This window comes from Huiozyma naganishii, chromosome 2 (genome assembly GCF_000348985.1).
Source record: "Huiozyma naganishii CBS 8797 chromosome 2, complete genome".
Lineage (NCBI taxonomy): Eukaryota > Fungi > Ascomycota > Saccharomycetes > Saccharomycetales > Saccharomycetaceae > Huiozyma > Huiozyma naganishii.
Window position 1 is genome coordinate 663,409 of NC_035923.1, and position 25,755 is coordinate 689,163.

The following is a 25,755-nucleotide window of genomic DNA, read 5'->3' on the forward strand; positions in this document are numbered from 1 at the left end:
TACACATATATTTGTCTACCACGGACGGTACGTCTCTACAAACCGGAATTGCTGCTCTTTGGAAGGAATGATACGGGGAGAACGAGGGGAATAGAAAAAAAAAAGATTAAGGAAGCCAATACATAAGAGTGCCGTAACGGGGAGACATATGTCAAATACGTCAACTAGAGTAAGAGGTTGATACCGTTCTTTTGTGTTCACGATGTCCAGTTTACCTTCCAGTTTTGATCGCACCAATGTGGAGTTGGAGGAGCTGTCTTTCTTTGAAAGGGTGAAATTCCACTGTAAGCAGCAACCACTGGTGCCAATTGGTGCTCTTTTGACGACGGGCGCCGTGGTACTTGCAGGGAAGCACATCAAGGGTGGTAATCAGGTTAAAGCACAGTACTATTTCCGTTGGCGTGTGGTTCTTCAAGGTGCTACTTTGGTTGCGTTAGTGGCCGGTTCATTCTTGTATGGTTCGAAATACACTCAGAAGAGCAGGGAGGATCAGCTTAGAGAGAAGGCCAAAATGAGGGAACAGTTATGGATTAAGGAATTGGAAAGAAGAGACGAGGCTGTCAAGGAGAGAAAGAAGCGCGCCGAGAGTGTCAAGGCAAAGACGCAAGAAAATGAAGGTGCCATTAGAAAACTTGAAAGTGAACTGGCAGAACTGGAAAATAAGCTGAAGGGTGACGAAAAGAAGTAATATGGACAACAAGCAATATCCTGTTAATATTATTTCCTCATGAAGCTTCTTTCACTGTCATTACCTCTCCGCGTTCTGCCCCACAAAGTGTTTTATCTGTTATTATTCCTCTAATCACTACTTTTCCAGGCTGCTTCGACCTTCACTCCCCCTTTGAAAGTCTTGTCGCTGAATATGTATGTATATATTTTATAGGCTGTTTTAGGATCACGTACCGTAGTAACGTCCGCTACCCTGCAGGCGGGGAGTAGGCCGTGATGGTAACAAGCTGCAACACACGTGATATCAAGGCCCAACTTTTACCAAATTTCTCTTTTCGCTGGAATTGAGAAAATGACACCTGTTATACCTTTGGAGATAGATGCTTCAAGGACTTGTCAGTAGGGTGTATATCCTTCGAAGGGCAAACAGCCAGTCAGTGTGGGGGGTCCTAATATCAAGGAGGTCAGATAACGAAATATATAGCTTGGTCTCGGATCTTAGTTTCTCACTCTAGTGCCCTGTTCGTTATGCCGGAAGACGATAGTGTTTTACTGTTGGAGCCACCTATACAGTGCTCCATCTATTCTTCAGATCTTGATCTGATAAACACGAATATATCTCTAAACGTACACCCGAAGACTAAAATATATCGGCTGCTTCAATACGTGCATTTCCAAGTTTCAAAAAATCAAGGGTATGGTACTACTGACCCACTTAGCGATGTGTCCGGAGAGTCCAAGCAGGATCTGGATTCTGTGAGAAAGTTTTATTTGAAGTATAAAGACAAAATATGTGGGTTAGATACAAAATTGGAGGATGTGGACCCACTCAAAGAGTCGCGGGCGTCTCTGGAGTTCTGTTTTGAGAGGGACACCACTGCAAATTTAGTACCGGAGCATAATCTAGATTACGATAGGGATCTTGAGTTCAATTCCGTGAACGTTATATTTGAAGTGAACATGCTCTCGACAAAGGGGCCCGTCCACATGTCTCAAAAAGTGAATTTCCCATTAAGTATTCGTTGCTCTAAATTGCAGAAACAAGTGTTGGACACGGTCAAATCTGAAGAACAAACCGGTGAATTTTGTAGGATACAGGGGGGTCACACCATAAACGATTTTGTAGCGTTTAAAGTGAAGGGTGCCGATCGGTCGACAGACCTCGTGGGTGATTGTGCCGATGTGTTTCTGGATTCAGCTTTGGAGGAACAACTAGACATCAATCTACTGCCTACGAGGCACAGCACTGTTGTCGTGATGTTCTACATATTGCATCAGTTGATACCATTCGACTCTAACACACATTACGCTTCCCTCGAGCTCATCTCTGATGCCAAGTTTTTCACCAACACGATGCATGTCACGAAATCCACAACTGTTTTGGATGTTAAAAGATACATCAGCCAAACCTGTAATACGTATGCCTTGAATGTTCCCCTCGATGAAATCAAGTTGGTTTATAAGGGGCAAAAAGTGCACGAGAAAAACTACGCTGGTCAAGATGCGCTGATAACAGACTACACTCGGGACGATTTGAGTGCCGCTGTTCACGTTCAATTAATGTGCACAAGCGGCACTAAGATTGATACGTTTTGGGTCGAATCGTTGATACGTGAAAAGGAAGCCTTGCATCCTTGTATGCCACTTGAGCAGACCTCTAGTTCTGTAGACGTACCAGCGACGTCGGATAGTAATGCTAAGCCGCCCCAGGAGGCTCATACTTCAGAAGTTGATGATGAATCCATAAATTCCGTTCCACAGACACCGGAGGGTGATACGGTAGAAACTCTTACGACGATAGACCCTACCATTGTACATTACATCAAGTGTCTTACTCCAGATGGGACAGAGGTGTTTTTGGAGGCCAATCGTTCAGAGGCATTGAACGTTACGTTAGAGGTGGAGGGATTCAAATTCTCGTTATCTTCGTACCAATACACTATTACTGACAAGTATGTGGAGATTGACGATTCGATACTAAGAGCCGTGGAGGGGAAACTCGGAATGGATATTGAAGAGGACCGAACAGCTGATGTGGTCCAGGGGGGAGGAGATCAAGTACAAACGTGGGACGTTACCATGTTACGCCATTTAAGAACGGCGGTATTCTTCTGTATACTTGTTGGGAAAACGGTTTGGATGGTATTCAGTGGCACTTTTTTTCTTTTCATCTTTCTGTTTGAGCTTTCTATCTTTGTGCCCTTGAAATATCTTTGCATCTTAGCGTTTTGCTTTGGTATAAGGAATATTATGTCGCGACCAGAGATATATACGCAATGGGTAGATTTTTTCCATTTGGACGCTATCAGTAAGAGGACGCTTACGAGTCTGAAACAGTTTTTGGATAGGCGGGACATGCCCAAGTATTTCTACAAATCCGTTGCGGAGAACGATGAGTACATTAACGTGTTTTCCATACCGCCACTGAGGACATGTAGACTGGATCTGTATTGGGATGCTGGGATCAATTGTGCCAATGGTCGTGTTAGCGCTGACTGCTTGCAAGAGTTATTCGGGAAGGTCGCGAATGGTGAGTTCCCAGCTTCATCTATGACGGTACTTTTGAGAAAGCTGATGGAAGTTTACGAGACCCAGCCCAGGATTTTTCAAGAGGATGCCGCACTCAGGAAATCCACGAACGGGATATTCGAATTGATAAGGGACGAGCAAGAGTACAGGTCCAGACCCGGGCTGCCCCTGTACAAGAGGGTATTCCAGAGTGTATTACGCAATGTCAGGAATCTTGCACCCTCTTACATGCTTCAAAAGTTGCTGGAAAAAGTCGTGCCAGATCCAGAACATGATTACTACATCGTGGGTGCACTCAAGAACATGACACTGTTCCTGCTGCTACTCGTTCCAGGCCTCAACACGTTTGTCGACAAAGTGGTTGAGGAGTACACAGAGAGGAGGAAACAGAGAGAGAGGGAGATGGCGGCGGCGACAGCGGCTGCAGCAACGGCGGCTGCAGAGAGCACTGCAAGGGCCCGTAGCGAAGAACCAGCAGAGGCAGACTCTGCAGACTCGCCCATTGAGCGTCTTCCGACAACGACAGGCTACGGGGCGATGACAACGGGTGCGAATGTAAACGTAGGCGGCAGCCAAGACGAACAAGAGTAACACTTGCCTGCATGCGGGAATGTAGCATTGTATACGTTAATTCTGTTAGTGTTAGAAAATCTCATTATCTAAGAAAGGGACGAAAATGGACCGTTCTTATTTCGGAAGGGAGCGAAACGCATAGTATTACGAGCAAGAGGCGCTGTGGGAATTCGGAAACCCTTGCTTCACCTTGCCCCACTCGGTACAGATCAACACCCTCGGATGTGTAAGCCGTTCTGCCGCCACCATCTCTTGCTACTACAGGCTGCCATCCGGCTCCCGCAACGACGCTGCGACGCACCCACACACCGCGCCACGGCGCGAGAGGGGTTTTCGGCTTTTCGGTCTTCTCTTACAGATGCCCTGTGCGGGCTTGCAGTGGCTCGGGTCGCCTCTTACTAAGAGACAATAGGTCGAGAATAGTTTTCTGCTGAGATGAGCGTGCTGTTTAAGGGTGACCGTGGGGGACCTTGTAAGCGAGAGGGGGGGGAGGGGGCAGGTTGAAGACGAGTCAAGTACCTGCAATTATATAAAAAGAAGGAATTGAATCACGGTTTTCTTGTTCGTTTTGTAGTTTGCGTTTTTGCAATATTTTTACATTTCTCTCCTGATCTTGACAACCAACCAACCACATCCCCATCCATACACACAACCTAATACACATAATGGTCGCTCAAGTTCAAAAGCCAGCCCCAGCTTTCAAGAAGACTGCCGTCATCGATGGTGTCTTCGAAGAGGTCACCTTGGACCAGTACAAGGGTAAGTACGTCGTGTTGGCGTTCGTCCCCATGGCCTTCACCTTCGTGTGTCCAACTGAAATCGTCGCCTTTTCCGACGCCGTCAAGAGATTCAGGGACATTGGTGCCGAGATCCTGTTCGCCTCTACGGACTCCGAGTACACTCTGCTAGCCTGGACCAACGTCACCAGAGCCGATGGTGGTTTGGGTTCCGTCGACATCCCTCTGCTGGCCGACACCAACCACTCCCTATCCAGGGACTACGGTGTCCTGCTTGAGGAGGAAGGTGTTGCTCTGAGAGGTCTGTTCGTCATCGACGCCAACGGTATCGTCAGACACATCACCATCAACGACTTGCCCGTCGGCAGAAACGTCGAGGAGGCTCTAAGAGTCGTTGAGGGTTTCCAGTGGACCGACAAGAACGGTACGGTCTTGCCATGTAACTGGACCCCAGGTGCCGCCACCATCAAGCCAACCGTCAGTGACTCCAAGGAGTACTTCAAGGAAGCCAACAAGAAATAAGTAAAGGGTTAAAGAGAGATTCCGGGGAGGACCGGTTTCCTCTTCTTTATTTTTTTGTTCTGGCCTCTCTCGCTTATATAATGATATCATTTTTCTTTACGTTGCTCAACTGTAGAGGCAAACGATGATGAGGAGAAGTTTAGATTTTATACATTTTTTGTACCCTTTACAGTTAGCTATTTTATAAATCAATAACCTCTACCAACTGTGCTGTGACCACTGCGAAGGTCTGAATGAAAAAATAATTGAATTGAAAAAAAAGAAGTGCGATAAGATCTGGGCCTTACAATGTTTTAGCCACAGTTGGTGACTAGGTTGCCACCAGAAGTGCGAATGGCACAGTTCGTATACCCACGTAATCAATGTGTTGCACGCGAGTGTGCGTGGTTGAATAAACCATGTAAAGTTCAGGTCGGTTAGCAACTCCTACGTATGTGACCGTGATTACTCGAGCGTCCCAATCAGGAATACAGCCACAATCTCTCGACCACGAGTGTCAGTCCGGCCTCCCCTAAGAGACCCTCCGACACGCCGCGCGACGTTGTACGAACTATTCGCGTTCTGCCTCCTGCCCTCGACGCGAACGCCCCAAAAGGACGCTCCAAAAACAGATATCTGGCGACGCGTCGCGGCTCTCAGAAAACACCGCAGAACACAGTTGTGAAGAATGCGCCCGCTACAAATCATATTTCCCCTTTGGGGAAGACCTGTCCCAAAAGGGGAAACCACTTTCTGGAGACGCTGCCTCGATGCGGTATAGAGATGGGGCCTGCAGTAAACACAACATTTCGAGGTTCCCGAGGGCTTAGCGTTCTGGGCACGGTACGTCGAGGAAATGCCCAATTGTTCAGTCCCAACTAATAATAATTTGACTGCTGGATCGGGACACGATATTGGTTGGTCTCGTTGTTCGCTTTTCTTTTGTTTACTTTTGCACGGTTGTTTTTTGGCGCTTTTCCTTTCATGTTCACTTTTGGCGTGGTTTGGGTAAATAACCCAGGTCCATATATAAACGCGGATCTCTCAAAGTACGGAGGACCGCACCGTTGTTATTTCAATTCCCATGAGCAAACAAATTGATAAATAAATATCTTCTTACAACCCACAAAACCAGCTTCGAATATATACACACGGGTATTAAAATAAGCTGATCTGAATACATCAAAAAATGACATCAAATTTTGCTAGCTCAACCCCATTGCTGCCCTCCTTGGCATCTTTGTTCACAGAGGAGAAATCCCGCTCGGACCCGTGCTCACCACTACTGGACTCCTTCAAAAACAACTTCAAAAGTGACACACACGGAATCATCAGGTTACCGCCCCTCGGTATCAACCGCCCCAAATCTGTCGAAAGCGCCCTAAGACACACGGCGAGTCTGCCCAGCTTGGCTACTTTGAAGACTCCCGTGTCAGACGACGACGTCGAATACACGTCCAAGGCACCCAAAGACGATGTGTGGAAGAAGGCGATCACAGTTGAGGATGATTTGGAGAGCAGAAGCACAGCAGTCCTAGAGTCGGCCGCTCCACAACCGAAGAGTGCTGTCCCCTCAACACCTACCGCTATTCAGAAGGTAAAATCTATCCCAAACAATAACAACAACAGCGCACACAAGAAAGTGGATATGGGCGAACCCTTGAATGCAGTTAAAGCCACGTTGACCCCTACAACGGCAAGTAAAAAACGTGCGTTCGCATTCATAACACACTCTCAAGATACATTCGGTGTCAAAGAACCGAAAATTGACAACGCCCCACTGGCACGCAGGAAGAGAAGAAGAACGTCGACACAAGAATTGAACATCCTGCAAGCCGGGTTTGAAATCTGCCCCACGCCAAATAGACAACAGCGTGCGGAACTGGCCGAACGGTGTGATATGTCCGAAAAGGCTGTCCAAATATGGTTCCAAAATAAAAGACAGTCCATAAAGAGACAGAGGAACAACGCTGCAAACAAAGCCGCTGGTCATCTGACCCCAAACACAACCGCAACAAATGTGCCCACAGACAACAGTTCACACATCGATAATACCTCTCACATGGAGCGTACGCCAATCACAAACAAAGTCAAGATTCCCACCCTTGATTCCGGTCTAAAGGAACACTCTACTCCAAAGCTGCAAATACCGGACAGCATTGTAACACCAACGAAAAAATCACCCACGAGAAATGCTGCCTCCACTGAAAATGATTCTCCAGTGAAAATCAGTAACGCGACGTATACTCCATCTTCTTCAGTGAAGAGAGGTCAAGCGCTGACTTTCCACTTGAAAACGGATAAAAAAATATTAACGCCTTTGAAGACTTCCCCTAAGAACAAAGTCAACAAGTTAATTAATGGATACACTAGCGATAACGGACAGAACTCTAAAGCTACACATAACAGTCCGTCTGAACACAGGTTTCGCGCCACCAGTATATCGCCAGTGAAGAAAGGTGTGCCCAAGCTACATTTCAAGTCCCAAACCACGAGGGTTCCATTGAAGGATCTAGACACTAATATGTTCAAAAACTAAGAAAGAAACTAAACGATAGCGCGATCATTTATTTGACAAAATCATTGGTTTTCTCTGCATCACTTTCTTTGTATCTCCCACTTCTACGTCTTAATATATATTCATGAAATAATAATGGCAATTGCATTTTCTTATTCCAGATAAAGTTTTGTCTCCAAGAGTTGAGCGCGAAAACACTGAGAAATACAGTCGACGTCCTCACACGACAGAAATCTGTTTGAACTTTCTTTATTTTTTATTGTATTAATATATTCGATAATGTATATATAATGTGGAGGCGAGGTAATGATATTTAAGGATGAAGTAAGATAAAAAAACAACATATTACTATTTGGTTTTCTTTCTTCACGATTAGGATCTTCTTCTACCAGTGGTCTTAGTGTGTTGACCTCTAACACGCAAACCCCAGAAATGTCTGATACCACGGTGGGCTCTGATCTTCTTTAATCTTTCCAAGTCATCTCTCAATTTGGACTCGACGTTGTTGGCCAATGGGTGGTAGTCCTTACCGTCAGCGATGTCCTTCTGTCTGGACAAGAACCAAGCTGGGATCTTGTAGTGGGTTGGGTTTTGCATGATTTGGACAACTCTCTCCAATTCTTCCTGGGTCAATTCACCGGCTCTCTTGTTTAGGTTGATATCGGCCTTCTTACAGACCAAGTTGGAGTAGCGACGACCGACACCCTTGATGGTGGTCAAGGCGTAGACAATCTTGATGTTACCATCGACGTTGGTGTTAAGCAAACTGCAAATAAGTTTAGAATGTAAATTCAGATAAATTGTTAGTATATTGTAATGGGCATGAAGTGCAGCCAAGAGCGAACGTCGGAGTTGAAAAAAGAAGAAGGCACGTAACCTCGTAAGTGCTAACTCATTTGGTCTTCCATAAGAAGATGACAGCAGCTTTTGCGCATAACTATAGCTTTATTCTCTCGTATTGGAAAAATTCATCAATTAAGACTCCTCAAACAACTAAAAAACAGCACTTGGAGGTGGGGGAAAAGTGTTTTTAAACATACCGCAAAATGTGCTGGAAAGAACCTTGTTCCTGGACGACTAGAGACATATTTACTCGTTTATTTTGTCGGTTTGTGGCGTTTCAAGCTCTTTGAAGTAAACACCGTTTATACTGTTTTGTCTATATCTAACTTTGAAAAGTTTAGAACACCAAAAAATTTGCGTCCGCTTCACCAGTATGGATTAATTTCCCATTTGGGTGATTTTTTAGAAGCTATTTGGAAAACTTTCTAAACTTTTTTTCACTCAAAGATTGTGTCTGGGTTTATTTCAGCGTCATACAAATTAGTAAGTTCCTCTCCAGGTCTTCCCCAAGGCGTCCAAGAGTGATATGTACAAGTTGCATTAGTATGAATTTATATGAGCGTTTCCATCTACTGACTCTCTTGCAGTATCTGTATGTTGCTTGGCGACTGGCTGTATTTCTCGGCTAAGTACTTCAAAGCATCCACTTCAATAAATACTTTGCTAGCCTTTAGTATATCATTCACTTCAACGGCCTCGCTAGTAGCAATATCCACTTTTTTCTTAAAGCGGTCCGTGTATCTGATTAAGTTCTCTCTAGGTTCGTTCGTTACAAATAGAAGTCTTTTGCCCTCAAAGTTGTTTTCCTTTAGGAACTTCTCAAACACTCCGCCAATGTAATTAACTGTAGAATCGCTGCTGCTTGTCTCCACAATGTCTATCTTGTCCATATCAGGCAACTCGATCACCTTCTCAGCGTTCGATCCTCCAATCACATATATATTTCCCTTTTTATACTGTTGGGACAATGCACAATTGAATGCCAGGGCATAGATCTTCCTCGGTAAATCAGTGGTATAGTCGTTTGGCGCCGATCTTGCTAGTGCCCTATCCCCTGTGTGCCTTGTTGGAGAATTCGCGTCACCTGTTCTAGCATGGCCAGTACCCTTTTGGGGTCTGATCTTATGTCTGGAATACCCGTTTTCGCTTCTCCCCGGAGGGTTAGACGAGCCTACACGCCTGTTATTGTTCTCGTATACAACAGCTCTCCATAGTATATCACGTCTCAGTGGGGCGTTCAAAACTGGAGTTGGTATTGGAATACATGATATTGGTTCTAATGACGGGAACGCCCTTAGCGAAACCAAAGCGTATCTTGGAGGCAGTGCAAAATTGGGGAGCACTTGCTGAGCAGTTCTCCCACCGGTAGATTGGAATCTTACGCACCTGGACAATAATGAATTGCCTGGCTTATAAGGCATCATGTGAATCTCTGTATTAAAGATTGGACTAGCCCTTTGCACAGACGTGTTTGCAGCGTTAAGCCATATCGTCCATTTGTGATTAGTCCGAAAATGTACAAAGATATAATTTTCCGGGTAACATAATACTGATGGCCTCTGTATTGAGCAAGCTTAAACCCAGTAACCAACAAGAACAGTTTCCCAGCTAAATGCTGGTTCGAGTATATCTCGCACAAATCGACAGTACTGAGTATAACGAAAGACATCATCTTACGAAATCTGAAACGATAAGCTACTTTTACTTAGCTCTATTTCAAACTCTTTAATCACATACAATGTTACTCTACACCTTTTCTTAATCTTATTTGAATACGACATTACATTTCAGCTTGATAAGACACTCGTCTTCAACCAAACGGGGTGGCATCCTTCCTATGCACTTCTTTGCCATGGCTCTTGTGCACAAAACAGATACAAAATTGTTTGACTACTTCTTATTTTAAGACAATACACCCGTACATTTTTTATTTGGAAAATACAAACATTTTGTGCGTGATTTTCCTATTTTGGAAATACACCGAACTGAAAAATATATAGCTCTCTGATGAAGCCAAAGCTCATACCAATTAAGAGTTGGGGCCTGCCAATTGCTTCATAGAGCTACAAGTAAACCGTTAAAATATAATAAGCAAACCAATACAAAATGGTATGTTGAGGCTCGAATAATATGGGAACGAACAGAAGATATTGGAAATTTGGTAAACGTTGCGTGATCTCGTTTGGAAAGCATGAGGAACTGACCTTTTTACATGGATCCAAACGAACGCTGACTCTTATTAGGTCGAATTATTGTTCAACAGGACAGTATATTTTCTCATGAAGGTATACTTTTTAAACGTGAGAGAGCTCGTTATTCCCTTTTTCCAAAAGAAGGAGGAATGATCATAAATGTAAACGAAGATTGAATGTTACCAAACGACACCATATTCTAATACTGTATCCACCATAACTATGCTTATGCACAGTTGTACTAACAAATCCGTATGAAATTATTATCAATAATAATTGCCATTTTTAAAACAGGGTAGAGTTAGAACAAAGACAGTCAAGCGTGCCTCCAAGGCCCTAATTGAACGTTACTACCCAAAGTTGACTTTGGATTTCCAAAACAACAAGAGACTATGTGACGAAATTGCCACTATCCAATCCAAGAGATTGAGAAACAAGATTGCTGGTTACACCACCCACTTGATGAAAAGAATTCAAAAGGGTCCAGTCAGAGGTATTTCTTTCAAACTACAAGAAGAGGAAAGAGAAAGAAAGGACCAATACGTTCCAGAAGTCTCTGCTTTGGACTTGTCCCACCACAAGGGTGTTTTGAACGTCGACAACCAAACCGCCGACTTGGTGAAGTCTCTTGGTTTGAGCTTGCCGCTATCTGTCATCAACGTTTCCTCTCAAAGAGACAGACGTTTTAGAAAGAGAATCTAAGGTGGAAAATGATAATCGCATTACTTCACAAAATATAAGTTAGTAGTTCAAGTATTGTACGTATTTCAAATTCCTTTTTGTATATGTTTCTTTCCGCCGTGTGTCAGTATTAGACGGGTTTTGTGATGGATGTGAGGAAAGTAGAACTGAAGCACTCCAGTAGGTAATACAGTACTGCCACCCGCTTCCTTTTTGTACTGGTCTTCAGTATTGTGTTTCAGCGAAAGTAAGGGGACGACAGTTTCTCCAAATGAGATTAGATATGGTGGGGGGGCGTCTTATATCGACTGGTGACCATAAAAATAATGACTTCGGTAAAATATCATACTATAAGTTTCTATCAATTTAATCCATAGTAATTCGGCTAATTTATTATGAACTAGATATCATATCTCGATGATTTATATAAAGTAGATGAACAAGTTAGGTGTCAGACAGCTATGTTGATAAATAACATGTTTGAAATTTGTAACGACTTTTGTGCAGGTACCAAAATATCATATCACAAATAATTTACTCCAAGTCCACTAATGACAAAGGTAATTCTCTTGCTTTTCTTGGTAAGTATGTATTCTTTTCTTGGGACTTTCCGAAGTATGTTGATGCGGTTTTCAGAATCAAACGATAATTATCGACATACTATTACGATGAAGTTAGATATAATATAAGAATTATTTTGGTGTTAGTTATCCGTAATTTTGCGGAAAAGAAATCAAAATCTCTTACGTTGACTCTATGAAATATTCATGGACAAGTGTTAGAAACAGCCAAAGCGAGCATATTTCTGTTGAATTGGAATTAGCCAAATATATACCTAAATATCCTCATTCTAATAAACCCTTTAAATAATGACATTCAAGGATGATGGTAATAAATAGGATTGTCTTCAGTATCAATGTACATACCTTATTCTTATTTGTCCAATCCTACCTCTTTTACACTTGTATTTTATAATAGCTCTGATTTATGTACTACTATAAAAATTATGAACTTTAATGCAATTGAAACTAAAAGGATGGCAAAATACACCAAACAAAAATATTGGTAAAACTAAACTTAATTGTGAATGTTTGGAAACTGTTGGATATTGGAAATCCGACTTTCGTACAATGTTACATTGCTTATCGTCATATAAAAGGTGAAAACAATTCATCGACAGTTTATGTAACTCTCCTATATAATGCGTATACGGGGGAGGAGCTTCCGGCGCTCGGCAGTGACCGTCTGCTGGAAGACCCTGCCACACCTCAAACATGCATAGTGCAGCATCATTCTTAGCTTCTAGCAGAAACAGTCTGATATTCTCACCCATACCGTATAGTTTGTTTTACTAGTTATAACAAATATACCAGCTTGTCTACGTAATTTTAGTTTGGAGGCCTTGCATTGAAACCTTATTTTAAAAGATGCTGAAACAGAAATCTTTACAGTGTATAAACGTTCCGGAGAATGCGGCTTCGGCATATTCGAAATTTATCTTAGAATTAACGATACCATTAAAATTTTACAGTACTGTACTACGTAGAGTATCAGACAATGAATCCATTACACGGAAAAGTCACATTTTATCCTCACATCCATAGTTCAAATAAGTCGAATGAATAAAGATGTGGTACTTCTCTTAGGCTCAATTGAATCTCTGACATCAATTTACAGGACAGATTATTCAGAGTTTAGCGTGAAGAAACCATTCACAAGTTGAATATCGAAAATCAGATTGAAAGTAATGATCAATACCCACGATTATTGTTGAATAGGTTCTTGTTCGCCGTGGCTATTCATTGTAGTAGAGTAAAGATATGTTTTAGTTTAGGTATGACTTCTGGTGTATACTTAATATATAAGTATATGGTTCGATGATCTCTTACATTTTGCAACAGAGAGAGAAATCAATTTATTTGATGTAGTTGGGCTTTATATATATGAGAATTTGCACAGAGTCAATGGTGTGGTTTGTCAATCTCTTACTGTGGTAATACTTCCACACTTGGAACATCATAATTTGTCTCCATATCATTTGTGTCTTTTACCAAGTGTGTATCCTGTTTATGCCTATGATGATATCTTATCATCCTTATCATAGCCTATTTTATATATCCAGCAATTATATCAAACAATATATTTTTAATTACCCAAGCATTCATTGCAGAAGTTTTTTGAATGAATGCTTTACACAGAATACAAAATGTGCTAAATATCTGTTGGCTTAAACAAATGTATTGGAAATATGTTTTAATAGTCGCTTTTCAAGTACGATGTAGTTGCCTGAAATGTACCTCAGTTAAATGTGCACTATAGCGGACCCCAAGCAAGCATGCTTTTTGCCATCCTTATACTGGCATCTCGAAACATGACTTTTTGAAGATAGCGGTAATTTTCAGAGGCACAAACTACTCAAAACCGTTTGTATTCACCAAAATATATGGATGTTCTCATACTTTAAAGATAACGATGCACGATTTTGTTTATATACTTTTTGTTAGTCGGCACAGTGCTTCTGAATATAAAACCGTATCAGTTAGCATTTCACAATCGACTGAAATGTGAACATGTGAGACCACTGCACAAAAATAACATCACCCAACATCAAGCTCGTATTCTCAGCAGAAAAAATTGATAAAATCACAAGGAAATTTGGAAAGCGATCCCGTAACCAAATTCATCCTTGGAACTCCATAAAAGTTTCTTCTCTTGAACAACGAAATTTGACTTCCTAGACTGTTCTAATAACGAAGAAGTTGAGATATACTAAATAAACTTTCCTCATGTCCTCAACGTTGCGTACAACGCGTTTCATTATGCAATGTAAAACAGTTCAAAGAACAAATCTTATCTCCACATTTAACACAACCTGATATACTGTCGAATCCGCCACAAATGGAACAAATAGTTATTAAAGAAAGGACCTTGAAGTATTTCTTGTTAGAAAGGTTTTGTAAAATAATGCTTCTATCTACTTGATTCATCATATCCAGGTAGGTATTTAGTGGTCGCTTGGTTAACATGATTTTTTTCAAAGAAGCAATTCTGTTAGTATTCTTCTTTTTCGGTTTTGGTGGTTTAGTGGATCTATAAGATACCTGCATCTTTGGGATCTCATACTTATTTCTGTTTGCCCTAGAAGCAGCGTCCGAGTCTGCATTTGTTATCGTTGTCGTGTTTGAGTCAATTTTATCCTTATTCATGCCTGTCAAACTACTAAGCAGACTCGGTATATCTGATAAATCCTGTAAATTCTCTGTATCTAGCTCCATGAATCTTCTCTTGGACTGTATAATTTGTTGCGGAGTAAACTTTTCTAGAGCCTCCAGGGTGGAGCCTTTCATACCGGTATTTTCATCTGTTTGCCCAGTCTCCTTCTTTTGCGTATACAGCTTTGCTTCCATATCAGCTAGGGAGTAGTTGATTCTTTTGACGGACCTGTATTGGGAAGTCGCGTTTTTACTAATGCCGTTCTTTGGACGATACGATCGCGATTGTGGGTCTGCCGTGGTGTAATACACATTAGGGTTGTACGTTTTCTTGTCTATTTCCTCTACCAAAGAGTTTCTCATTGCGAAACAAATGTATGGATTCTGATTTTCAATTTATGTTTCCTTCCGGCTTCTTTTTCTTCCAGTCTTTGTAGTTGTCCTGCTTAAGTTGAGCTAAGATTCTTTCAAATATCTAAAAAAAAAAAATCAATACGTGAATTTGAAGGGATCTACTTTACACAACAGAGTGCCTGTTTGGTGCTAGAAGTCGCTTCAAAAGAGTAATATTTCAAGCAAGCAGCAAACAAACTACTGTATAACATTTTTAGCACTTTAAAGTACTCAAAATGTTACCGTTGTATTATATATTTTGGGATATGTTATAGGTAGAAAGATTCCGGGTATTTTTTTAGGAGATGTAGGGTTTTGTAAGCAGAACAGCCCGAAACATGTCAGATGTGTTCTAGTCAATACTACAATTAATACATAAGTAATAGGAGAGATCCATATTGTTGGAATTCCGCAGATGAATACAGAAATGCGGTAAGAAGTAAAATTAGAGACGCTACAATTGAGGTAGTGGTCTCGCCAGCTGTCATTCACGCGTTTTTACCCAGATTCGGTAGTAACGCGTAAAATGAAAGCTAACACAAGCCAAAACATTTCCTCTTTGGTTAGGAATAGCCGAATAGGAAAAGTTTTGCATCGTGGACGAAGTGGTTTATTCATCTCAGAATTAACCATATAAAAGCACACGATATAGCTCGTTTTTCTCGAAGAATTTTAGCAAGATTAATATTTGATTTTATATTTTAATTAGAGGTTTCTTTCTCACTACGGTGAGGGCAAGAATTCCTATAATACAGGTTAAACAACTACATCCTGAGATGTCTTGGTCCAGAGGAACAACCAACAACAAGCTAAGATCCTTCGAGAGCTTCGATCACATATCACCCTTCAAAGAGTTTTTTTGGTTTCGCTTCATATTGGTATCAAATGGTGATTGATTTTACACTATAGTTTCAACGTTTGACCGGCAACGAAAGAGTGCACAACCTCTGATTCGTAATTTACTGGTTGTTAAGTAATTGGAGCTGCACATGGAGTAGAATTGCGTTTTATTTCGAGGATCTGTCACCTTTCTCTAATGAAAACTTTGGAATAACAGAGTAAAGTATTTTACAGCGAGACAGATTTCCCAATTCCATCACTGTGTGTATATATAAACTAAGATGTCAACATGCACAATTGAAAGGAACCTTGTAAACTTACTATATTTTACTGATCCCTGGTTGAGGAATTACTGTCTCCTCATATTCTACAAAAAATAGATTGGGCCGCCAGTGATCCTGCCTTCACAAGACCTCTTTTAGAACAATGATGTGTTTTTGTCTACTTAATATTGTAGCTCAGTACGGTGCTCTATGTCTTAACTCAATAATGCAAAATATAAAAGAGCACGATACAAAACGGTAAGAATATGTAAAACAGGGATTTTTTAAAAATCCAACAAGTCAAGCCTTGTTGGCGCAATCGGTAGCGCGTGTGACTCTTAATCACAAGGTTAGGGGTTCGAGCCCCCTACAGGGCTTCTTTATTTTTTCCACTTTTCGAATTCATTTTACAAGCGTCACAATATATTTTCGAAATGAATGGTTGTATTGCGAGTGTAATAAGCTCTCTTGTGTTACCAATGCGTCCTGTGTCTGAAAAATTGAAAGGTATAATCGTCGAAGAAAAAAAGAAAACTCAGAAACGAAATTTTAAAATCGTATCTATATTTTATGTGATACCTCCATTCCACTGCTTCCTGTTTCTATTTAGATGGCCTAAACTTTCAAAGCAACAAGTATAGTCAAAGAGGAACGAGTAACTTGAAACTGTCGTACCTAGAAAGAAATAGCTTGATATATCTAAAATAAATTGATTTTTCTTTTTAATTTCCAATATGCCGGATACTACCTTCTAATGAGGTTAATAATGCAAGTTTAATAGATTGTTCTGACCTATAGATAATATATAAAATGTTTTGAAAGCATGAAGCCTTCTTTGGTTTGAGGAGAAATGACCTTGGTTATTGATTTTTCAACTGCTGTATCCCAAGCGGTAATGATATCCCGTAGTATGCATACAAATTTGGATTTCTTAATACCGTCCTTCTCATGGATAAATTCAAAGTACTCGAATAATGCTAGCAGACAGGTTTGGATCTGGTATATTTCTAAAACTACGCCGGCCTTTGACAATTCCTGGAGTTTGAGCAGCAAATATGAATGGATAACCGATGTCCACTCCTTCAAAAAGTTCCTTATAGAAACAATTTGATCCACTAGATTAAATTTGAGGTCTGTTATGTCGTTAATAATCTTTTCATTGATGACGGGCATGAATGCGAGCTCCCTTTCTCTGTCATAAGTTTTAAAAAAAGCTTGAAAATACTCAATGCTTTTTAATCCAATTAGCTCCCACGACAAATTATTCAAAAAGTCATCCGTTTCTAAATGAATTGTGCACAACCGATGCCCTCTCGGTACGGTAATTAACAAATTGAAGCATGCAACAAGCAGTCTTTTTCTTAATTTCATCGATTTCTCCAGTATATACGATTTTGGGTACTTGAATCGCGGCACAAACGCCTGAGACAGTTGAGTTTCATCGTTGTATACCGGTTTGATTGTTTTGTTTCTTGTCCTATCATCGTTACAACCTGTGAATAAGTATTCTGTGAATAAAGGCCCGAAGTGAAACGTATCAATTATTTTCAGAAATTTAACACTTGGACTCTCTGACAATCGCTGTACAAACGTCCTCTTCTTTTTTTTCGACAATGTAATTTCATTCAGTACAAAATATTTTTGCCTGAGATCTAGCAAGTCCAAAAGGAGGTTCACAATGGGATCCCATATTTCGTGCGCCGACATAAAGTATGTCACCCGTTCATCTAGAGAACATGCCAGAGTCCAGCGTAACATGTTGACAAACTCCCCTCGTTTACTCAATTTCAAATGCAACAGTTGGTTATTCAAAACATGTTCTTTTTTTGTTAAAAGACTAATGTAGGATTTGTACGGATTTTGAAGCTTCGAATTCCAATTTCTTGGATGATGACCATGTGGAATGAGACAATCTAATGCGAAAAAGAATTGGCATCTCAGCAGTTCTAAGTTGTACCGTCCGTGTGCTTCAACATCAAACTCTTTTAATAGATTGACGTAGAATCTTAGAATTTTCACAGCCCTACGGTTCAACGGTTGCCGACAGACATTGTACGGATCATTGTCTCTTAGCTGGGGTTCTTTGTAGTGCTCCGATATGGTAACCAAAGTGAACAGAACAAGGATAACGTCAAACGGCACAACGGGAATATCTAATTGACAATTTGCATTGTATATTTGATACTCTAGAAATAGTAAAACCCCATCGTAGTTGTCAAGCAAGCTAAATGAATTCAGTATCTCAAAAGTTCTTAAACATTTTTCTGTTAATTCAACATGATAATGCTTCAGTAAATCATCCTTCCCACCTGATACATAACGGACTGAACTGTGGCACGAATCCATCCATACATGCAGATTTCACTGGTTAGCACAGCGAATGTACTCCGTTGTCACCAGATTTCGTGCACAGCTGTGTTTTGTCACCTTCAAGCATACACCATCTCTCGAACTGTAAATTGTTCAAATTCGTACGAAACGACGAAAAACATCAAAAATTTGTAGAAGTTGAGAAAAAAAAATCTGGAGTGAAAAATTTAAGCGATGCGATGAGCTCTTCTCCAGAAATCTTGCTCCTCTATAAGAAAGAACGTTGGAACCAGCTTTTTATCCAATCATTACAATATGTCTATCAAAGCTTATGCCGAGGAGCTAAAATCTGCTCTTCATCAATATCCAAATTTTCCCAGTGAAGGTATTCTATTCGAGGATTTCCTACCGATCTTCAGAAACCCAGACTTGTTCCAGAAACTGGTCACTGCATTCAAACTGCACCTAGAAGAAAAGCATGGTGCTGGTAAGATAGATTACATCATCGGGTTAGAATCTCGTGGGTTTTTGTTTGGCCCATCGTTGGCACTGGCTATGAACGTTGGGTTTGTGCCAGTGAGGAAAGTCGGCAAGCTTCCTGGTGAGTGTGTCAAGGCCACTTACCAGAAGGAGTACGGGACAGATGTCTTTGAAATGCAGAAGGACTCTATAAATAAGGGTGCCAACTGCATTATCGTCGACGATATCATTGCCACTGGTGGATCTGCTGCCGCTGCTGGGGAATTGTTGGAAAAAGTCGGTGCTAACCTACTAGAATACGATTTTGTCATGGAATTAGATTTCCTGAAGGGCAGGGATAAATTGAAAGCACCTGTCTTCACTCTCTTGAGTGGTCAGGAGGAGGCTCTTAAGAATTAAAGAGGCTGAAAGCCTTTTGGTCCTTATTGTATAAATTTTAGTTCATAATAGTAGATATAACACTTTTACTGCCCGCATCACGGTTCATTTCTTTCGTCCTCTACCAGAAACGAATATAAGTCACGGTCTTAAGGATGTGAGTTGGCCTGTGCAACTTCTTCCAGCGAAGTTCCTGAAACAACACTCCAATCGATCATTTTTTCGCCCCGCTCGTTATGAAGCCAATCATTGATCTGTTTAAAATGCAAATTACCAAAAAACCCTCTGCTGGCGCTTAACGGTGAAGGATGTACCGATTTCAACACCAATAAGTTCGGAAAGTTTTTCCAAGTCGATTTACCGCTCTCCTTTGTAACTTTCTCTAGCAACCGCTCAACAAGCTTGATCGCGTTATTACCCCATAGCAGGAAGACAATATTTTTACCTGACTTTTCCCTATCTTGAATCAATAGTTCCACTATTCTGGAAGTGAAGGTTTCCCAACCTTGCTTGGAATGTGAGTTCGCACTATGTGCTCTCACAGTCAACGCAGTATTCAATAGCAAGACACCTTGTTTAGACCAACAGGACAGGTCACCCTTTGAATTATCAATTTGGAAGTCCGCGTAATTGGATTTTAGTTCTTTATATATGTTTTTCAGTGATGGTGGTGCGGGGGTAGGTGATTTGACGCTAAACGCCAACCCATGCGCCTGGTTGAAGTTATGGTACGGATCTTGACCAATGATGACAACTTTTACCGCGTCAAACGGGGTCATCCGACTCCACGAGTAAATGTCCCCTGGCGTGGGGAAGACTGTTTGTGTCGATTGTTCACGCTTCACAAAATCTTTCAATTGCAGAAAGTACGGTTTTGTAAATTCCTCTTTCAATTGCTCAAACCAAGAATCCTCCAACGTCAGAAGCTCCAAATTCAACAAATCGCGGGTTTTGGCATCTAAGCTTCTTGAAAATTCTTCCTTGATTTTATTGATTACAGGCTTTGATAAATTGGGACTCACCTGTTCCGATGCTTTCTCAACTTTGGTAACTTTTGTTGTTACTGACGCGTCAGCTTGAACAGTGGTTAGTTTATCATTGCTGTCAATTCTGGCCCTCTTGCTAACTGAGCTACCAAAAAAATCCTGGATACTGGTCTGTCTTTTCTGGTTCTTCTTCACTATATCCGACGTCATTTTCCACACACGCCTCATACACTACCAACCGAGCAAATACTGTCATCCCAGACACGACCAAACCGCTTGAGTCAAGAACTGAAAAGTTTCGGGGCATCTCTTCTGAAACTGGAAAAAACCCAAAATGGAAATGGAGGGAAAGTGTGGACTCGTTGAATAAGGGAAAAGGTCACCTCCCATGAACCCACGGAAGAGCGACTGCTAAACCTAGGACGTATAGTAAAAGTTCACACATGGTCTCTATAAGGAGTTCACACTCATTGGCCAATTCTCGGAAGTCAAGCTCAAACCTTATCCTCACGCCACTCCGACAGGGCAGTGCAAATTCGCCAGGTCAGAAAGATAACAGCAGCGAGCAAAACAACAACAACAGCAACAATCTGTTAGTACCTAAGCAGGGCCATTCTCGGGGATGGTCTATATGGAGCAACGGTAGCACTGGGAAAATAAAGGAGGCGACTGGTGAAATAGCTGCGGATGCTACTTCTCAACAAAAAATGAACCATGTTGCTGAGCCTCATGGTGGTACGGAAGATTTAAACGACGATAACACGGATACGATGCAGCGCAGTGTCAGCACATCAAGCGAGAATATCATGACCTCGGAATCTAATGAAACAGCCGTGAGGGATAAAGCCGAAGCAACCAGACTAAGAACTTGGACTCTATGGGGGAAGAGAACTGACACAGTTCCCAATCTCAATGAATCAAGTAAAAATGGACAGGATAACAAGGCTACTGAAGTGGAGGTGACTGCCCCCACCAATTCGTTGAGCAAAGAAGTCAAGGATATGTCGATTGTAAATAAGCTAATCCCACACAACCCTGACGCAGTGTTAATTAAGGATTCTTCCACTACTACCAAAGATGTCGAAAACGATGGCACGGATAACAATATAAATGAAGTCGTGAATGACCCTAACGTCTCAGAGGAACCTGAACAATCGGTAAACATAGTGGTCCCGGAGTTCGAGATTTTGCCCAAAAAATCTGTATGGTCTTCGATGTCAAGCCTTATCCACGGAACAAACACAAATCCACAAAAGTACTTATACAGAGTATCTCCGTATTCAAAGCTACAGGAACTATCTGATGCTGGGAAAAGACCGATCAAAGTTTTGCTTGTTGGAGTACACGGGTTTTTCCCTAAAAAGATGTTCAGAACGTTTATTGGTGAACCTACAGGTACGTCTACAAAGTTTGTTAACGAAGCGGAGAGAGTCGTTCTGGATTATTTCAAAGAGAAGAGCACTCAGATTGAAGTAAGCAAAATCGCATTAGAGAAAGAGGGTGAGATCTTTGAGAGGGTTGATTACTTTTACGAGATTATGAAAAAATGGGTTAAAGCGATCAATAATGCAGATTTGATCTACTTCGTGTCCCATTCTCAGGGATGCCCAGTGACAATAATACTTTTGGCCAAATTAATAGAGACTGGAATCATCAATATGGAGAACACCAAAATATACAACACTGTGGATTATGGTGTCAGCTTCACACCGAAAAAGAAAATCATCGCATTACTTGGTATGGCAGGATGCAACAATGGCCCCTTCTACGGTAGGGATCAAAGTTTACTAGTAAGAGCATACACAACAATAGCGCAAGACTCTATGATGGAGTTGTTTGAGTTCCAGAAATTTGACTCGCTGCAGTCGAAAAAGCTGATACAGGGCTTGCGGTTCATCATTTCCCACAATGTCAAGGTCACATTTGTTGCCTCGATAAATGATCAGCTGATACCTGTCTACTCGTCGTTCTGTTCATTTGCAGACCATCCAAATATTTTCAGGGCGACTTTTATTGACAGGGACTCCAATACACCCGCTTTTATCACAAGACTTGCCAAAATTTCAGGTACACTCATCAATCTCGGATACGACGACCACAATATGGTCAAAGAACTAAGTCCGTCCCTAGTGGGTCCGCTAACGACGGGTGGTCATTCATCAATCTACAAAGAGTATCAAGTTTATAGACTGGGAATCAAGTTTGCATTGGAGACAACAGATACACCCCACGAAATACCGGTAAAATACACGCCGTACAACCTATCAGAATTTGGAACGAATCCCTATCGACTGCCGTGGTGCATGAGGGGTCTGGTAACGGAGGCAAGGAAAAAAATGAATCCTGATCAGATCGCCCTGTTGTACCGTGAGTACGAGGCATGGCAGCCGCAAACAAAGCAGTTGAAGGACATTAAATATAGACTCAACGGCCTCAAATACCAATTGTAGGTTGCACTAGCATACAAGCATACACACTTATTTATTTTTATAGCATTACCGGTATAATCCAGGAATTGTTGCATCTCTCAATGTCTGAGAGACCATTTTGTTTTATAACGTTTTTTTCTCGCTTCTTAAATGGACAAACTCTATTAGACAAAGTGACACTACTAAGCGGACCTCGTAGCACGTAACACCAACAGCACGACACACTGCTACAGCATGCTCCGTTTGCGGGTGAAGTCCGCCAGGCTACTTCTTCTTCTGGGCTTTGTGTTAGCGCGACTAACAGTGGGTTTAACACAAGGTAACGACGAATTGCTGATAAGGGACGATGACAATACCATCAGGGTCACCCAAGAAAACTACCATGCGTTGAGTAGGGGAACTGGGGAATATTATAGCGTTCTTTTTATTACGATGAGGTCAACGCAGAACGATGTTCCGGACTGTCAATTATGCCATGATTTTGAAGAAATCTATCGTGAAGTGTCGAGGACAATTGGGATCCAATCGCCAAACGCCAATGTCCTGTTTTATATTGCAGATGTACATGAAGTTTCCGATCTCGTTAATGACCTGCAGCTGAAGAATGTGCCGCATGTAGTGGTTTACAATCCACCAACAACGGATGCGCCGTTCTCATGGTCCGAGGCTCCGTTTTATCAGTACCAATTCACCAGTAAGAGCTCCGAAGACCATTTACATTTTGCCAGTTTTATGGCCGAGACGTTACATGTGTATATTCAATTGGAGGAAGGATTTGATATACGAGAGTTTTTTGCCTACTTTTGTGTGTTCATTGTCCTCTTCGTGGGAATTAAGAAAGGTATCTTTCCGAAATTGAGGAGTAAGACCAAGGTAGGAGTTATGCTGATGTGTTTTACTGTTATGATACTCAGTATATGTGGGTACAAATTCACTCAGATTAACAACATACCGTTACTGGCTAGAAATGAGGAAGGGCAAATCATGTTTTTCAGTGGGGGGATGGGATGGCAATTTGGGATTGAAATATTCACGGTGGGACTCATGTACATCGTGATGTCCAGCCTGGTCTTGGGGTTAATATACTTGAACAATTGGCATACAATGGCCAACAATCTTGGGCATGTGATAGCCGCCATTACGGCCGTTGTATTATTTTACATGTTCCGATATTACGTTAGTTGTTATCGTATCAAACAAGCTGATTATCCGTTCTGAGACTGTTCATCCCACTATTTTTCTTAAATTATATGGATCTCGTCATGCATTATTATCTTTGGTTAGACTTTCTATTCAAAAAAGTCACTCGTAAAATGTATACTTTATAAATTAAATCGTCTTGCCCTTAATAAAGAAGGGTAAAAAACTCCTACGCTGCCCCACCCTCGAGAGCCTCCTCCTCGCTCATGGCTCTTTCGAAATGCTCCTCTTCTGAGCTCCTACTTATGATGAAGAAAGAGCTCAATATAAAGACTGCACCAATGAGATAGACGAAGGACATTTTCTTATGCCGAAATATGAAATCTCCAAAAATAGCGACGGGTATCGTTACGCTCAATCCTACAGTGACGGTTAGCGGACTTGTCAGCAACATTGCTTTCGCCCAACAAAAATCGCTGATGAAGGTAATCACACAGTTCAGTAAAATAATGAAGATAACTTGTGGATCTCTAGGCAATTCAAAAGTTTCCCAACCTAGATGGTCTAGAACCAGTAGCGATGGCCAAAGGAGCAAGACTGTAAATAGACCGACAAACCCAAAGAATATCTTCATATTTATTCTGTTCTCATCGACGACTTTCTTCTTCAACAAAGTGCTGTACACACCGTAAAACAGAGCACCGGCAAGTGCCAGTAGGTTCCCGATAAACACGTAAAATGTGTGTTCCCCATCTGTATCGTCCAGTATCCCTATCGTTTTTTTGTATTTCTGGTTCGAGTCCGATCTCGTAACCAGTGTGATCCCAACGAACGAGATTACTGCTCCGATAAGCTTCAACCGATTGATTGATTCGACGTTACAAAGAGCCCCGATGAACAAAGTGAAGAAGGAGGAAGTCGAGGACAGTATAGTTTGCGAGGAGACAGATGTGTATGCTAGTGCAGCATTAGTAGCGAAATTAGCTAGAAACCACAGTATGCAAAACTGTGCACTCAGTTTGATCGTTTCTGGTAGTGACAGCCTCTGTAGATTCCCGTCATTCTCCTCATGTTCCACGTCGTTCTTCCGTACTAAAAGATTTCTTGCAGTGTTATCATCGCCCGTCTCGCTGCCACTGACAGGATTCCCCCCATTGGTTTCCTCCTCAGCTGTGTGAACGGTCGTTCCCTCCTCTTGAAAGAGAAGCTCCTCGTGGATATAGAAATTGCCCGTTTGGTTGTAATTCCTTATGATATTGTGCCATGTCGGTACCAGGTAGAACATGAATGCTGCCGTGTTGATGTATGTGATCAGGAACGGTTTCCTATAAGACCCAGACTCGAATATTATATTTATCAAAAACGAGGACAGTACCCATAAAAGCACCACCAGCGCCAGCATCATCAGCCCAAGCGTCCAGTTCTTGCTGAACGTCGAGATCGCCATCTTTAGAAGCAACTATTGGTTAAACACGGAAACGAAACGAAATTCAACAAAGCACCCAGTGTCTCGTCTATTATACGAACGTTCTTGATCAAAAAAATGTATATATATGTTGTATCCACAACTCCAGCAGGGAAAGACACAAGAAAGGCAGATGCTCACAGCCACAACAGATTCTCACAGCACTAATATACCCGTCCCAAAGTCACTTAGCAACACTTCTCAAAGGAACCAATTCGATATCGTCGCAAAGCATCCACACTCACTCACCAGAGATCGATGCGTAAGAGGTCTTACAGTTGAAGAAGAGGAAAAAAAGAAGTGAAAAATTTCAGATCACGTGAAACCCACAGTTTTTGAGAGTTGAAGCCCTAACTGTGTAAAATTAGGGCTTAATATAAAACCCTAATGATATCACAGGGTACGAATTAGGGCTCAAAATGTAAAACCCTAATTATAAAGTTAGGGCTTTGAGCTGTGGAAAAAAATGGCGTACTAAAAATACAAAAAATCTTTTCTGCGTGATGTGGCTGGATACTTTTTGATTAGCTACGCTCGAGGAATAAATATAACAGCGAGCTGTGTGTGATACCTGCCAATCAGTACAGTGGCTAGAGCATTAGGAACCGCACTGTAA

The 25,755-nt window shown here is 41.5% G+C and overlaps 14 protein-coding genes and 1 non-coding gene across 15 annotated transcripts; 9 read left to right on the plus strand and 6 right to left on the minus strand.

The window, feature by feature from the left end:
• Positions 1 to 202: 202 nt before the first annotated feature.
• Positions 203 to 688, plus strand: RCF1 (respiratory supercomplex assembly factor RCF1; the record flags this gene model as incomplete). Its single annotated transcript, XM_022611642.1, has 1 exon — positions 203 to 688. One exon carries the CDS (start codon positions 203 to 205, stop codon positions 686 to 688), a length of 486 nt encoding a protein of 161 aa, XP_022463031.1.
• A 509-nt stretch (positions 689 to 1,197) lies between these two features.
• On the plus strand, positions 1,198 to 3,789 carry USA1 (Usa1p; the record flags this gene model as incomplete). Its single annotated transcript, XM_022611643.1, has 1 exon — positions 1,198 to 3,789. The coding sequence occupies one exon, from the start codon at positions 1,198 to 1,200 to the stop codon at positions 3,787 to 3,789; it is 2,592 nt and encodes an 863-aa protein (XP_022463032.1).
• A 647-nt stretch (positions 3,790 to 4,436) lies between these two features.
• TSA1 (thioredoxin peroxidase TSA1) lies at positions 4,437 to 5,030 on the plus strand (the record flags this gene model as incomplete). Its single annotated transcript, XM_022611644.1, has 1 exon — positions 4,437 to 5,030. One exon carries the CDS (start codon positions 4,437 to 4,439, stop codon positions 5,028 to 5,030), a length of 594 nt encoding a protein of 197 aa, XP_022463033.1.
• Positions 5,031 to 6,198: 1,168 nt separating this feature from the next.
• On the plus strand, positions 6,199 to 7,548 carry YOX1 (Yox1p; the record flags this gene model as incomplete). The annotated part of the gene is made up of 1 exon (XM_022611645.1): positions 6,199 to 7,548. The coding sequence occupies one exon, from the start codon at positions 6,199 to 6,201 to the stop codon at positions 7,546 to 7,548; it is 1,350 nt and encodes a 449-aa protein (XP_022463034.1).
• Positions 7,549 to 7,899: 351 nt separating this feature from the next.
• RPS18B (40S ribosomal protein uS13) lies at positions 7,900 to 8,614 on the minus strand (the record flags this gene model as incomplete). Its single annotated transcript, XM_022611646.1, has 2 exons — positions 7,900 to 8,293; positions 8,568 to 8,614. The coding sequence occupies 2 exons, from the start codon at positions 8,612 to 8,614 to the stop codon at positions 7,900 to 7,902; spliced, it is 441 nt and encodes a 146-aa protein (XP_022463035.1).
• Positions 8,615 to 8,939: 325 nt separating this feature from the next.
• YML6 (mitochondrial 54S ribosomal protein uL4m) lies at positions 8,940 to 9,794 on the minus strand (the record flags this gene model as incomplete). The annotated part of the gene is made up of 1 exon (XM_022611647.1): positions 8,940 to 9,794. One exon carries the CDS (start codon positions 9,792 to 9,794, stop codon positions 8,940 to 8,942), a length of 855 nt encoding a protein of 284 aa, XP_022463036.1.
• Positions 9,795 to 10,476: 682 nt separating this feature from the next.
• RPS17A (40S ribosomal protein eS17) lies at positions 10,477 to 11,264 on the plus strand (the record flags this gene model as incomplete). Its single annotated transcript, XM_022611649.1, has 2 exons — positions 10,477 to 10,479; positions 10,857 to 11,264. The coding sequence occupies 2 exons, from the start codon at positions 10,477 to 10,479 to the stop codon at positions 11,262 to 11,264; spliced, it is 411 nt and encodes a 136-aa protein (XP_022463037.1).
• A 2,771-nt stretch (positions 11,265 to 14,035) lies between these two features.
• VPS71 (Vps71p) lies at positions 14,036 to 14,818 on the minus strand (the record flags this gene model as incomplete). Its single annotated transcript, XM_022611650.1, has 1 exon — positions 14,036 to 14,818. The coding sequence occupies one exon, from the start codon at positions 14,816 to 14,818 to the stop codon at positions 14,036 to 14,038; it is 783 nt and encodes a 260-aa protein (XP_022463038.1).
• A 1,437-nt stretch (positions 14,819 to 16,255) lies between these two features.
• Positions 16,256 to 16,328, plus strand: KNAG0Btrna10K. The gene has a single exon. It is a non-coding gene; the product is annotated as a tRNA-Lys (tRNA).
• Positions 16,329 to 16,743: 415 nt separating this feature from the next.
• On the minus strand, positions 16,744 to 18,297 carry NSE5 (Smc5-Smc6 complex subunit NSE5; the record flags this gene model as incomplete). Its single annotated transcript, XM_022611651.1, has 1 exon — positions 16,744 to 18,297. One exon carries the CDS (start codon positions 18,295 to 18,297, stop codon positions 16,744 to 16,746), a length of 1,554 nt encoding a protein of 517 aa, XP_022463039.1.
• Positions 18,298 to 18,576: 279 nt separating this feature from the next.
• APT1 (adenine phosphoribosyltransferase APT1) lies at positions 18,577 to 19,140 on the plus strand (the record flags this gene model as incomplete). The annotated part of the gene is made up of 1 exon (XM_022611652.1): positions 18,577 to 19,140. The coding sequence occupies one exon, from the start codon at positions 18,577 to 18,579 to the stop codon at positions 19,138 to 19,140; it is 564 nt and encodes a 187-aa protein (XP_022463040.1).
• Positions 19,141 to 19,268: 128 nt separating this feature from the next.
• On the minus strand, positions 19,269 to 20,315 carry UNG1 (uracil-DNA glycosylase; the record flags this gene model as incomplete). The annotated part of the gene is made up of 1 exon (XM_022611653.1): positions 19,269 to 20,315. The coding sequence occupies one exon, from the start codon at positions 20,313 to 20,315 to the stop codon at positions 19,269 to 19,271; it is 1,047 nt and encodes a 348-aa protein (XP_022463041.1).
• A 233-nt stretch (positions 20,316 to 20,548) lies between these two features.
• On the plus strand, positions 20,549 to 22,555 carry KNAG0B03540 (uncharacterized protein; the record flags this gene model as incomplete). Its single annotated transcript, XM_022611654.1, has 1 exon — positions 20,549 to 22,555. One exon carries the CDS (start codon positions 20,549 to 20,551, stop codon positions 22,553 to 22,555), a length of 2,007 nt encoding a protein of 668 aa, XP_022463042.1.
• A 213-nt stretch (positions 22,556 to 22,768) lies between these two features.
• On the plus strand, positions 22,769 to 23,752 carry OST6 (dolichyl-diphosphooligosaccharide--protein glycotransferase; the record flags this gene model as incomplete). Its single annotated transcript, XM_022611655.1, has 1 exon — positions 22,769 to 23,752. The coding sequence occupies one exon, from the start codon at positions 22,769 to 22,771 to the stop codon at positions 23,750 to 23,752; it is 984 nt and encodes a 327-aa protein (XP_022463043.1).
• Positions 23,753 to 23,903: 151 nt separating this feature from the next.
• Positions 23,904 to 25,121, minus strand: KNAG0B03560 (uncharacterized protein; the record flags this gene model as incomplete). The annotated part of the gene is made up of 1 exon (XM_022611656.1): positions 23,904 to 25,121. The coding sequence occupies one exon, from the start codon at positions 25,119 to 25,121 to the stop codon at positions 23,904 to 23,906; it is 1,218 nt and encodes a 405-aa protein (XP_022463044.1).
• Positions 25,122 to 25,755: the final 634 nt, after the last annotated feature.